General features: G+C 42.1%; 1 protein-coding gene and 1 long non-coding RNA gene across 2 annotated transcripts; one reads left to right on the top strand and one right to left on the bottom strand.

The window, feature by feature from the left end:
- Positions 1 to 318: 318 nt before the first annotated feature.
- On the bottom strand, positions 319 to 6,101 carry LOC134294851 (dual specificity protein phosphatase 4-like). The gene is made up of 2 exons (XM_062966611.1): positions 5,083 to 6,101; positions 319 to 3,275 (listed from the first exon to the last, which is right to left on the bottom strand). The coding sequence occupies exons 1-2, from the start codon at positions 5,615 to 5,617 to the stop codon at positions 2,890 to 2,892; spliced, it is 921 nt and encodes a 306-aa protein (XP_062822681.1). The 5' UTR covers positions 5,618 to 6,101; the 3' UTR covers positions 319 to 2,889.
- A 1,799-nt stretch (positions 6,102 to 7,900) lies between these two features.
- LOC134294852 (uncharacterized) lies at positions 7,901 to 12,318 on the top strand. Its single transcript, XR_010001509.1, has 2 exons — positions 7,901 to 8,260; positions 9,249 to 12,318. It is a non-coding gene; the product is annotated as an uncharacterized LOC134294852 (long non-coding RNA).
- The last annotated feature ends 201 nt before the right edge of the window (positions 12,319 to 12,519 follow it).

A 12,519-nucleotide genomic window follows, 5' to 3' on the forward strand; every position in this document is an offset into this window, starting at 1 on the left:
AGCCAGTCTGGTTAAGTATGAAAAGGCTCCTCTCCAGAGGTCCTTTCACATGACACCATTGTAGCACTATAATTCCATCTTAATTGCTATGGGTGCATCCCATGGAATCGTGAAGTTCATAGTCTTCTGAGGCATTGAAGTAATTTAATTAATAATTCTAAGTGTCCTTCCCACATTGCCATTCCAAAATTTCTACAGGACAGAAACAAAGCAGTTAAAGTAGAATCATAGAACTGTGTTGAGAGGGAGATCTCTGGTATAAAATAGTAGATATGCATGCAACAATTGCAGGCTGAATTGGGGAAAGGACTTCTTGCATCAGTGAGATCATATATTTAGAAGAAAAACAGTCAACATACAGGTACAACAATCAGATTGGCAAAAGCTGTCTATCAAGTCAGATTTGTTTCAGACCAACTTTCCCCTCCAAAATGTGAAAGAAGGAAAATAAATTTGCATTAAGATTTTATGAATGTATACAACTTATTTAATCACAGAGTTAGTGACCACCAAGTCCAACCCTCAGGCATGCAGGAGCACACAATCAAAGCATTCCAATAGATGGCCATCCAGCCTGTTAAAAAGCAGATTTCACAACGCTCAGAAGAAGCATGTTCCACCATTGAACAGCACTTGTTGATCCCTCTACAATGACAATTTAATGCAGTTTTAAATCTGTATTGAAGAAAGCAGTTTGACTTTGCAGATGATTACACATGAAATCCTAGGATCAGTTTGAAGCTCGAATGGTGATTGCACAAACTACAGAGCAATGATGTGCTTTAAGGGCGGAAAAAGTACTTCTCGTACTTTTGAGACGCAATAGTTAAGCAAAGCACATATCCATGTTCTCTAGGCCATAATGCAGCAATGAAGCTTTGTGGCACATTTGGGGAAATACATGTGAAATACACATGACCATATGTGCCACAAAGTTGCATTGTTGCATGTGGGGAAAAAATTGGGACATTCTTTCATCAGTGGTGGACCTGTGAGAAATTAAAAGAATTTTGGAAGACAATACATCAAATAACACAGGAAATCATAGGAATCAAATTTAAATTAGATCCTGAAATGTTTTTACTAAGCTTTAAAAATTAAAAATTAAAAAAATGAAGACAGAATATTTTTCTACATAATCACAGCGACAATAGCGAAAGTCTGGAAAGGGAAAAAACTTCCCACTCCCGAGGAATGGTTAATCAGAATTTTGGACATTATACAAATGGATAAGCTAACACAAAAAAATAAGAGAGAGCAAAAATAAAACAGACTGGACAAAATTCACAAAATTCTTAATAAAAAGAATGGATTTCACAATAGACTTTTCTATAATATAAAATGGTTTAAAGGAAAAGAGACTAAGGGAAAATACAAATATGTAGTAAACGAAAGAGAAAACTCCGAAGTCAAGATGGGAAGCCAACCAATTTGGTTGTTTGTTTGTTTTTTTTACTGTCTTTTCTTTACTTTTTTTTTCTTTCTTCTGTTTTCTTTCCTTGCCTATCTTCAGAACTCCTTCACCCCACAATCTCCCCACTCACTTTCCTATCATTATATTGTTCCATCACTTTTGATGTATTATGTTTTCTTTATAAAATAAAAAATAATACGCATTATGGCCTAGTGAATATGGAGATGTGCTTTGCTTAACTATTGTGCCTCAAAAGTACGAGAAGCAGAGGCTGCTCCTGCTTGATACACCTCTATTCTGTTTGCTGTATTTTGCAACACTGGTGATAAGCTGTTGCCAAGCAACAGTGCAGTCTTTCTTCTCTTTCTATTTGGTGTTGCAGCCAAGCAGCCTACTAAGGGAGGAGAACTACTGCACAGTTGCATGGGCAATGCAAGGATGCCTGCCTCTCTAACTATTTGAGGCAGAAACAATTTGATTGCTATCCATTTGTGTAAAAGAAGCAAAACAAAATACTGAGGTGCCATTTTCAGGAACCCTTTGGCCCTTGTTTTCTTCTCTTTTTTCTGTCAACCATTAGCTTGAAAAATTCAACATTAATGAACTAAATATTATATTGTAGACCAATGTTTTTCTGGCTTTGGAGGGAAAGATGATTTGCAGGGAATTTATTTAGCAGGTGACTACTGCAATAATGTCAGTAAAATTAACTAGTAACCAGGATGGATTGATATGACAGTTTCCTACAGTGTTTCTCACTAAGTTTCAGAGATCCCATTTGAATTCTGATGTTAATAGAATCAAGAACAGCAGTGGTGAGGGTGAGTCTACACCAGCCAAAAGAATTGGGGTGCAGTGGAACTACAGGTGGTGGATAGTGAGGAAGTGGCAGTTTAGAATCTGTAACACAATCCACCAAGAAATCAAAAACCAGGCACTTTGGGAAACAGTGGCCCCAATCCAGCTGAAGCTGCAGTCAGCAACGCGTTGACAACCAACCGTTCCAGACATAGGAGTACATCCCAATTTACACACGCACAACCTACCGTTCTCTTATGCACACGCCCAGGCTCAGGAGAACATAATGACATGCAACTGCTTTGGCAATTTTCAAAACTTTCTCCAGTTCCAACAAGGCAATTATCTTTCATTCCCTAACCCCAATGGACAGACAGATTGACACATAGAGCTAATTCTAAAAAACTATTAAAATTTCACAACATTTTTTATATTATTTATACATATATTAAAAATGAGGTAAGACATCTTGCCCGGAGGAGGCATTCTGGACCCTCCATCTCCCCAGCTCCCAAAGGTTCATTTCCAGCTGCAGTGCAGCCATTATTGCTCTGTCTTTGGATAGATTCTGTCTGGCTGCAAGATAGGCAGAGTCATTTTGTTATTGCCTTTAATAGTGGCCAACAGGCTTGCAGGATTTTGCTCCTTATCCCAGGGTGCAACCCTTGGAGGCCAGTCTAGCAAGTGGGAGAGGTGGTGATGGGGCTGTGAAGATACGGAAGGCTGCCGGGAGTTGAACACATGGTCACGGAGACAGGGAAGCTGAAGACAAACTGGGAAGTCGGAGTGGAAGTGGTCTTCCCTCTCTCTCTTAGTGTTCCCGAGGGGCTGGCAGCCTCAGCGGCACACGAAGTAGCCAGTACCTGGGACTCAAACTGAAGAAGCTGTCCCATGAAGCTGAAGTTGGGAGAGATGATGCTCCGGCGTTGCTTGACAAACTCAAAGGCCTCCTCGAGTTTCACACACTTCTTCATGATCAGGTAAGCTAAGCAGATGGTGGCCGATCGGGAGATGCCAGCTTGGCAGTGCACAAGAACCCGGCCTTGGCACATCTTCACAGAATCTGGGAAGAGCACAGCAGAGCCAAAGCATCAGCATACACAACAGGTAAAGGCAAGGCCAGAGAAATCTGACTGTAACCTAGGCTTTGTGGTCACACATCACCAGCCGTTAAAATCATTCATACTTCTCAGGGTAGTTCTGTGAGTTTTTGAAGCCAATTTACTCCCATTATTGAGATAGTCTCAACAGTGTGTGAACAATGCTCAGAAATGTGTTTGATTTCTCTGCCAATAGTAAGAGATGCACTGAACTTTAGTTCTTCAAAAGTATTATTATTATTATTAATCATCACCATCATCATCATTATTATTATTATTTATTACTACAGACGTGCATATACAGACATGCATGCCGAATTATCGACCTGCACAGGTGTCAGAATTCAATTTTTGTTGTCCAATGAAACTATTTTATTTTATGTCTAGGTTTTTAAAGCATTTGATGCGTTTTATATTGTTTTATATTTATTTTATCATATTGTTTTAATTCATGGATTGTGTTTTAACTTTTGTTGATGTTGGGCTTGTCCCCATGTAAGCTGCCCCAAGTCTCTTCGGGGAGATGGAGGAGGGATATAAAAATAAAGTTGTTGTTGTTATATAAACTAGGGACCACACAGCTTTGTCAATAGCTAGGTATAAATATTAACAATTATTTCATTTGCACTCTATTATTGTTGGAGTGCACAACCTAATTATGCTTCTCGGTTCAATGCAAAAACCAAATATCTTTTACGAATGGTCTTTGATTTAAGCATCAATGTGTGGCAACTCCTTCACAGATGGAAATCGCCCCTTCATTTGATGCCACGGGAATAATGCAAGATAAACATACATATGCAAAGTAGCTCTAGGGAATCTGCTGCCTGTCTACTGTTTTGCAAAAACCATTCATGCTGCAGGAGCTATAGCAATAGTAAGCAATGCTAAACACTTCTTTCATCAGGCTTCTAAATGGGAAACTGCTTCATTTATGCACATTATTTGGAACCTAATGCTGACCCACAGACACATGCCACACGGCTACATTTATGTGACATGCACCAGCAGCTCTGGGAAATGTATTTCCCAAGACTATTGTCAGGTGCCAGTAGTTCTCAAATAATGTTTTCCACAGTGGTCCTGTTGCCATAGCAATGCACCAGGCATCTGGGCAGAGGTTTCTCTTTCTGTTCCAGCCAAAGCAGAAAAGGGTAAGGATAGAGGGGAGGGAAATCAAATTCTTCTATGCCTCCAATTTTAACTCAAGTCTGATCAGAGTTGGGACCACAATGCACAGAATAATTCAAGCATTACTTAGTAATTCCCACCTGAAAGCAAGAGAGACTAGACCTAGGGATTTCATTACAAAAAACAGGTGCTTAGGCAGAAAGTGGGTACATTTTGTATTACATAATACCATGTTGCATACATATAATGGGGCTCGGTGGCTTCCACTATAAGCAAATAAAGGTATAAAAGCTGTATTGTGAGCATGTCCAGGTGCCATGGCCTGCTGGAAGGGAATGGGCCCAGGTAGGAAGATACACAAATGACTTACTCAGCCCAAAGTGAACCACAAGGTGTAGCTTAGCGTGAGATGAAGGCTTACTTTAAGGCAGGTGTCTTCAATCTCCAGCCCTCCAGCTGTGTGGGCCTCTAACTCCTAAAAGTCCTAAGCAGCTTGTCAAAGTTGAGGGGCCAAACATCTGGAGAGCCACAAGTTGAAGAGACCTGCTTTAAGATCTTCCTCTAGTACTCATTTGCTTCAGAATTCAGAACTGGATTCCCCCGCCATCCAAGCTTTAGCCCGAAAAGGTTCACACGTACCAATGTATTCAATTGCTTCCATGAACCAGGAGCTGATGTCAGTCTTGTGGTTATCTTCCACCGGAATACATTTGTACTGAAAGTGTCCTTCAAAGTGGTTTGGGCAGTCTGACGAGACATTCAACAAAGCTGTAATCCCCAACGCATCCAGCATGTCCCTCCTAGCGGCGTGATGAGCGCTGCCGAGGAAGAGGAAAGGAAGGATTTCCACTGGGCCACCCTGATCATGGGAAGGAAGACAGAAACAGACATCACTATGAGACAAAGAGGGATATAGGAGTTTCTGGGTGAGAAGAAACTTGGGGAAAAAATCAGATGAAAGAGCTACAGTGCTGTCCCCTTTCCTCATTTTTCTTTCAAGGAGGGCTTTTGCTAAGAACATTTTTAGGATGTTTTGTAGAAGCTGAAAAAGAAATCTAAAATTCAGCAGCAAGGCCGTTTGCTGGGACAAGAAATGCTGAGGTATGTGTCCATCTTGTATTATAAACAATAAGACAATCTGCCCATTTTGAGAGCTCATATGGATAAACTCCATGCAGTCATGCCGGCCACATGACCTTGGAGGTGTCTACGGACAACGCCGGCTCTTCGGCTTAGAAATGTAGATGAGCACCAACCCCCAGTCGGTCACGACTAGACTTAACGTCAGGGGAAATCCTTTACCTTTTATGGATAAGCTGGTGGAAAAGCAAGGAATTTTTTTATTATTTACCCTCCATGACTCAATGCCATAAAGGCACCAGCACTCTCTGGAAAACAACACTAAAGACCCACTAAGAAAATCCATTACATAAATAGGTCGAAAATTGCCCCACCAAGCTGCAAATCCCAGGAATCTACAAGATGCAGCCATGACAGTTAAAGTAGGATAATTGTCAAAAGTCAGATGCCAATTAGAGAGCAAAATAGAGTTTATTAAAGCAACAGTCCAAAAAATAGCTCAACAAACTAAAAAGACTTAAAACACTTAACTTTCAGTGTTATTAAGTAGAACAAGCGGGAAAAACCCCAAAAAACAAGAATTGGCAAATAATCTGGATTAGCCAGAGATATAATCCAGGTTAAACTTAAAGTTCTAGAACTTGATCCAAAAGTTCACAATGGGCTGAAAAACAGAGGCATGAACTAAAGCTAGTAGTATGGAAGCCCACAAACCTTTCCCAAAACTCAAAAGTACAAAAAGGAGTTCAAAATAAACAAACGCCCAAACTGCGCTAGGGAACTCCCAGTTGAGAGCAGCAAACTGCAGCATTAAGTAACAGATTATTTGGATTTGCCTAAATTTATATTTAGTAATTTATAGGTATACAGAGAAGAACTTAGGAAGAAATGCTGTGCCTGCTCAGTCTCTTGAACAGGGGCCCATTTTTCGACTTTAAACTGTTATGGTTCCATCCTATGGAATCCTGGGTTTGTAGTGTGGAGAGGCACTAGAACCCTCTGGCTGAGAATTCCAGATGTGCCCAGGATTCCATGGGATATTGCCATAAGAGTTAAAGTGACAGTCTAATTGTGGAGGGTGAATGGGCCCTCAGGAGCTCACTCAATGATTGGCAACTTTGAGGCCCTGGTTCTTCCTTATGAAATTTCCTTGGTTTTCAACGGGACATGGTCTGAGCAGTTATAGGAATTCTACAACTCTCCAGATGGCGCTGGACTGAAACTCCCAGCAACACTAGCCAGCATAGGAGTTGTGAAGTCCAACAACATCTGGAAACATATATGAATCCCAATCCTGATGTACAGCTGAAACATGTGGCTGTGTGTCATATACTTTGAAAAGGTACAACCTGCAATCTCTTCTTTAAGAATGTTAACTAATTCTGTAGCCCAGTATGCTTTTTAATTAGTTTTAAGGAACTTTGCAGTTTCTGCACATTCTAATGTTTTTTTTAATTGAAAATGACTCTAGGGTTACATTGGAAGATCTAGCCAATGTCTCTGACGCATTGGAAGACCGAACTAATGACTTTAGAGTCCAACTGGAGGACCTAGTCAATGACCATGAACTTCCTTTGGAGGACCCTACCAATCTTTAGAGCAGTGGTTCTCAACCTGTGGATCCCCAGAAGATTTGGCCTTCATCTCCCAGAAATCCTAACAGCTGGAAAACTGGCTGGGATTTCTGGGAGTTGTAGGCCAAAACATCTGGGGACCCACAAGTTGAAAACCACTCATCTAGAGGATGCTGCTAGGAATCTCTAGGTCCTTCAGCACAACTCTGGTAATTTCCTGGTGTTCCATTGCAACCATGGTTTCAGGTAAGCCAAGAATGTTTCTTCCATAGAGACAGGGTGTGACTGTATACCATTTTTGAGTCTAAGTCATCTATAATAATTTATGAACGCACCTGTCCTTCATTTCCATTTATCCTCCCTTTCCAGGTTTTCATCCTCTGCCCACCTTTTTCAAAGAAAGATTAACCAAAGCAGCTGATGTTCTGATTATCTCTCAGACAAGGCAGTCTGTGTGATCTGTGGAGGCTCAAGCAGAGCATGTCCTCAAATTAGAAGATCTTGATCTGAACCTGGGGACCCAGTGTGTGCTTCCCTCTTCCACTTGCCTTCTCCTTGACATCTCAGGGGGTGTCTTTCCTGTGGGATGATTGTAGTTTGACTACACTTGAGCTGCCATGGTTCTAAGCAGCTTAAGGGGCTTAAATTGGGTATTCCTGCCTAGCAAAAGGGAACTGGAATGGATTGGCTTTGAGGTGCCCCTTTCAAACACCATAATTTATCCATGCCCTGCTGCCTAGGAGTCCAGTGGAGTCACCTTCTTCACCAGACTCCCAGGATGGCCATCTGTCGGGAGGGGTCGGATGTGTCTAACTTGATAGAACAAGGGGGTAGGACCGGATGGCCTTTGGAGTACCGCCCAGCTTGAGGACTGATCCTTCTGCACACTCAACCCCCGTACTCTCTATCTCTCTCTTGCTGTTTTCTTGCTTTGGGAATTGGCCCGTTTCCCTGTGTGGTCCTCCCACATTGGGCTCTGTGGAGATAAAAAGTAGATCGCTGCAAAGGGACGGAGGCCGGAGCAATGAAGCTTTCCCCTTTGGTGATTCTCTTTCATTTCGCTGCAACAGGGTCGAAAGGCAAGATTTTCTCGAGATGCCATTTGGCCCATATTCTGCACAATGCTAAGGTGGACGGATACGAGGGCGTCCGCTTGGCTGACTGTGAGTTCCTTCTTTCTTTCTTTCTTCGTTGAGTTCCTTCCTTGAATCCTGGGTACGGAATCCGTCCCTTCTTCTCTTAAGCATTAATGTTGGTGTTCCCCTTGCTCCCTCCAAAGGCGGGGGGTATATTTGGCCGACCATTGCAGGTCAGCATGGCACCCCCACCCCTTTCCAGGAGGGAATCTTGCCCCAGCTGAAGAAAAGGGGAGGGAGGCAGGACCTCTTCTACCATAGATCGACTGGCTTTTCTAAAAACGTACAGTGGCACCAGCTTTCCAAAAATCTGTAGTCTAGAATATAACTTTCTTTCTGAGGGTTGTTGTTTCTGGCCATTAACAGGCAAATATCTTGCCTTCAGCAAGGACGAGATTCACTGGCCTTCAGGCACCTTTGCAATTTTGATTGGTGGTGGCCTTACCACTGTCCTCCTGACCAATAGCCACAAGCTACTGCCAATGAATACACGATACAACTATGTGCTGCAGCTGCTGTGTGTTGTTTACTCTCGGGTGGGGAGAGATCCTTTGAGGTGTCAAGTTGTGTGTGGTGCATCTCGGAGCCATTTGGAGCTCCATTCCCGTCTTTTACCGGCCATACGCCACCTTCCTGTGCTGGGGAGGCCTTCTGATGCCTCTGGCCCTCTTCTTCTTGCCACGGGTGCTCTCTCCTGAGGGAGAAATGGGGTGGGGAAAGGGAAGAAAGCCTTGCCATCAGCATGCAGTGGCCATTGGAGCCCCTCCCACCTGGCTAACATCACCAAGTTTCATCCAAGATCAAATTTTAGATCATACATGGCATATTTCTACTCTTATCTCTTGGGAAGAAAAAAGTTTTCAGAATACTTCAGGTTGATTATTTCCATTATTCCATAATGCTGATCTGAGTAATTCAATAAACTATTACACCATTGTATCTGAAATATAAATGTAATAAAAGAAACAAAATACTGATCAATCATAGACAAAATTCTATACGACTTCCTCTTCAGTTTACATCAGGTTAAAGAACATGCAGTCCTTCAGAAGTTGTTGGGTTGTAACTCCCATTGGCTACATTGGTCAACAACATCTGAAGGTAAGTATATATTAATTATATTAATCTATATGACTTGGTGGATCTGGACCAAATTTGGTACACAAGACCCATCATATATTTATTTCATGTCAAAAGCATTGCATAACAAATACATTTTAAAATGATGAAGAAAAAAAATAGAGGAAATCACAAACAACTAAATAGTTTTAGACCAGAAACGGGCAACAGCAACCGCATTGTCCGTAGCTTTAAACAACTCCTCCTCCATGCATGAGGCAGGGCATTGTGGGCAAGCATACATATGCTGAGTTGTTTGTTCTGCTCCACAGTCACACAAGGTGGAGGATTCCTCCAGGTAGTGCCACCTCGCCAAGTTGTCTTTAGATCTGCCCACTCCACTTCTGAGTCTGTTCAGGGACTTCCAAGTTGCGCATTCTTGGTTTGCCCCTGGAGGAAGACCCTCTTGGGGGGCCATCCAGTTAGAATTGCCAGGTTTTAGCTGCCCAGAGGGACACCCTTGCTGCTGCTGGAGGAACATCAAGAGGAGTGGTGGTTCTCATGAAGCCCTTCCTTGATTTGAGTCTGGTGGGCGGAGGCTGATAGTCATGCAGTGGGTGGCTTTCACAATGTTCAACCTTATTTCTCTCACCGTTAGCAGCAACTTCCCGTCGCACGTCAGGAGGGGCAATGCCAGCTAACTTGTAGAGTTTATCAACAGGTGTAGGTTTAAGGCATCCTGTGATTATTCTGCATGTTTCGTTTAGTGCTATGTCCACTTGCTTTGCATGGGCAGACTTGTGCCAAACAGCACTACTACGTTTGTTGTAATGTTGAGGTCAGATTTGCCCTCCGCGACTTGCCGGATCCGGCGGGTTACCCACCCTTCGGTGGAACCTCGGATCGACAGCAGTCCACTCGGTGGGGTGTCTCTTCCTTATTCATTTGTGGGTTTGATTTCTGTGCCACCATGTCTAAAATAACACACATGTGTGAACAAAGAGATTCTAATTTCGTGTTTGTCAATCCTAATAGGTATAATTCTGGTCTCATTTGGAGTTTCTTTTTCATTATTTTTCCGCATTCTTTGTGTATTTCTTTCCAATATTTCTTTGACTTAGTGCATGACCACCACATATGAAAGAATTTGCCCTCTTGCTCCTGGCATTTCCAGCACTTTGTTCGTATGTCTTTATTGTAGTGTCCTAATTTTTCCGAGGTGATGTACCATCTGTATTGCATTTTATATTGGTTTTCTTTTAGGTCCGAGGCGTAGGTGAATTTTATGTTTTTGTTCCATATCTTTTCCCATTCCTCATACCTGATTGGTCTTCCAATGTCTCTGGCCCAATGAGTCATGCATTCCTTGACATGTTCTGTTTCGGTATTCCATTCCAATAGTTTTTTGTATGAGTATGATTCTTATGGTTACCACGGAGGTGCTAGTCGCCTTTGCCCACACAACTTATAAGTTTGGTTGAGCAATTAAAAAACGGTTTAACTACACACACACACACACACACACACATATATATATATATAAAGAAAGGGAACATCCACAGGGGGTACATTCCTGAACTTACCACGTGGATATGAAAGTATGGAAAATAGTGAACCTTATTCAAATGGCTGATTTCTGCTAGAAGTTACCATAGAGGTATCCACTCTAGGATTTTGCACTAGGGAAACTCTGTGGTAATTTCAGGCTTCAATCTGATGTTTGGATTAACTCAGAAATACACAGAGCCAATATGATTTAGAAGAGGAATGATTTCTGAGAGACTCAGCTCAGGTAAGATAACCTAAAGGCACAGGTAACTGATCCCATTTGATCTTGAAAATGAAACAGGGATAGCTCTGGTTAGTATTTATTTATATATTTATTTATTTACAGTATTTATATTCCGCCCTTCTCACCCCGAAGGGGACTCAGTGCGGATCACATTACACATATAAGGCAAACATTCAATGCCTTAGCATAGAACAAAGACAGGGACAAACGCGGGCTCTGAGTTGGCCTCGAACTCATGACCTCTTGGTCAGAGTGATTTGTTGCAGCTGGCTGCAGCTGGCTGCTCACCAGCCTGCGCCACAGCCACAGGTCACTAATAAATACTGACAAAGGAACTGGCAAAACTACTTCTGAGTAGTCCTTGCCTAAGAAAATCCTATGAAAATCATGGGGTCATCATAACAGCCAACTTGAAGGCATAAACTTGTATAGAATTGAAGACTGACTGCTCCAAAATGTATTCAGCAACTTGAACCCTGATAGGTGTCAAAGGACAACCTGGAACTTTAGCACTCATTGCAGAATGCATCAAAGGGCATCACTTTGAGATAGTGTAGAAAATCTAAGAAGAAGCAGAGAGGATAAAGAAAAAGGGAAAGATGAAGAGAAAAACAGTTCACTGAAGCATGGATTTTTCCCATTTAGAGGTTATGTTCTCTGGACTCAGTCTGCTGGGCTCCTTTGTCCTCCTGCATTTAAACTCATGGCAGCTAGTTGAGCATTAAGCATAAAAGAAGAAACTTTTTGAAGGTTTTAAAAGCCTGGAAGGTTTATGTGACAAAGAGCAGGAGGCTAAACATAAGCGATACCAGTGTATTAAGCTAGCCTCTCAAAAGAGACAAGGCTACCTTTAAATTGTTTAGGGCTCAACTGGATGGGGGCTTCAGGTAGCTCTTGCCATCTATCTGGCTGATGGATCACAGTGGCTCAGTTGCCTTGGATATTTGGTTTCAAAAAAGAAAGGATTAATGTATTTTTTCAATCTTCATAATATGCTGGAATTTGAGCTGGAGTCTTTCTTATCCAAGATTGTGTTTCATAAAAAAAGGCACCTTCTCTTTAGCTATCCAAGGCAAGGGGTAGCTAAGGAAAATGGGATACACATAAAATCACAGGTTTTAGACTTTATAAAGTATTTTCTATCTAAATGCAGATTTCTGGAAAATGTCCTAGAAAATTTTACACCCAGCATGCAAATCAGGACTCCACAGAGAATTTCCACTAGGAGCTTCTTCTTACAAAAAAGAAAGAAAAGAAAGGGGGAGATAGACATTAGGTTTTGATCTGGGTTTCAGGAGGACAGAGTACTGGATATATATATGGGGGAAGTGCCTGGTGCGGATGGCGTGGCTCGTTTCAGGCGGGGAGTGTGCCCTCTGCATTGGCAATACGCACCCATCCTTTCCCTCCTCTCCCCATCCTCATCATCAGGCTG

The sequence above is a fragment of the Anolis carolinensis genome, unplaced genomic scaffold (assembly GCF_035594765.1).
Source record: "Anolis carolinensis isolate JA03-04 unplaced genomic scaffold, rAnoCar3.1.pri scaffold_25, whole genome shotgun sequence".
NCBI classification, from domain to species: domain Eukaryota; kingdom Metazoa; phylum Chordata; class Lepidosauria; order Squamata; family Dactyloidae; genus Anolis; species Anolis carolinensis.

Excerpts from the sequence above, each read along its gene's own strand:
- LOC134294851 (XM_062966611.1), bottom strand. The coding sequence starts at position 5,617 with ATGGAGTTTATCCATATGAGCTCTCAAAATGGGCAGATTGTCTTATTG. Across the intron at positions 3,276-5,082 it reads GGAAGCAATTGAATACATTG|ATTCTGTGAAGATGTGCCAA; the intron begins GTACGTGTGAAC and ends TGCTCTTCCCAG.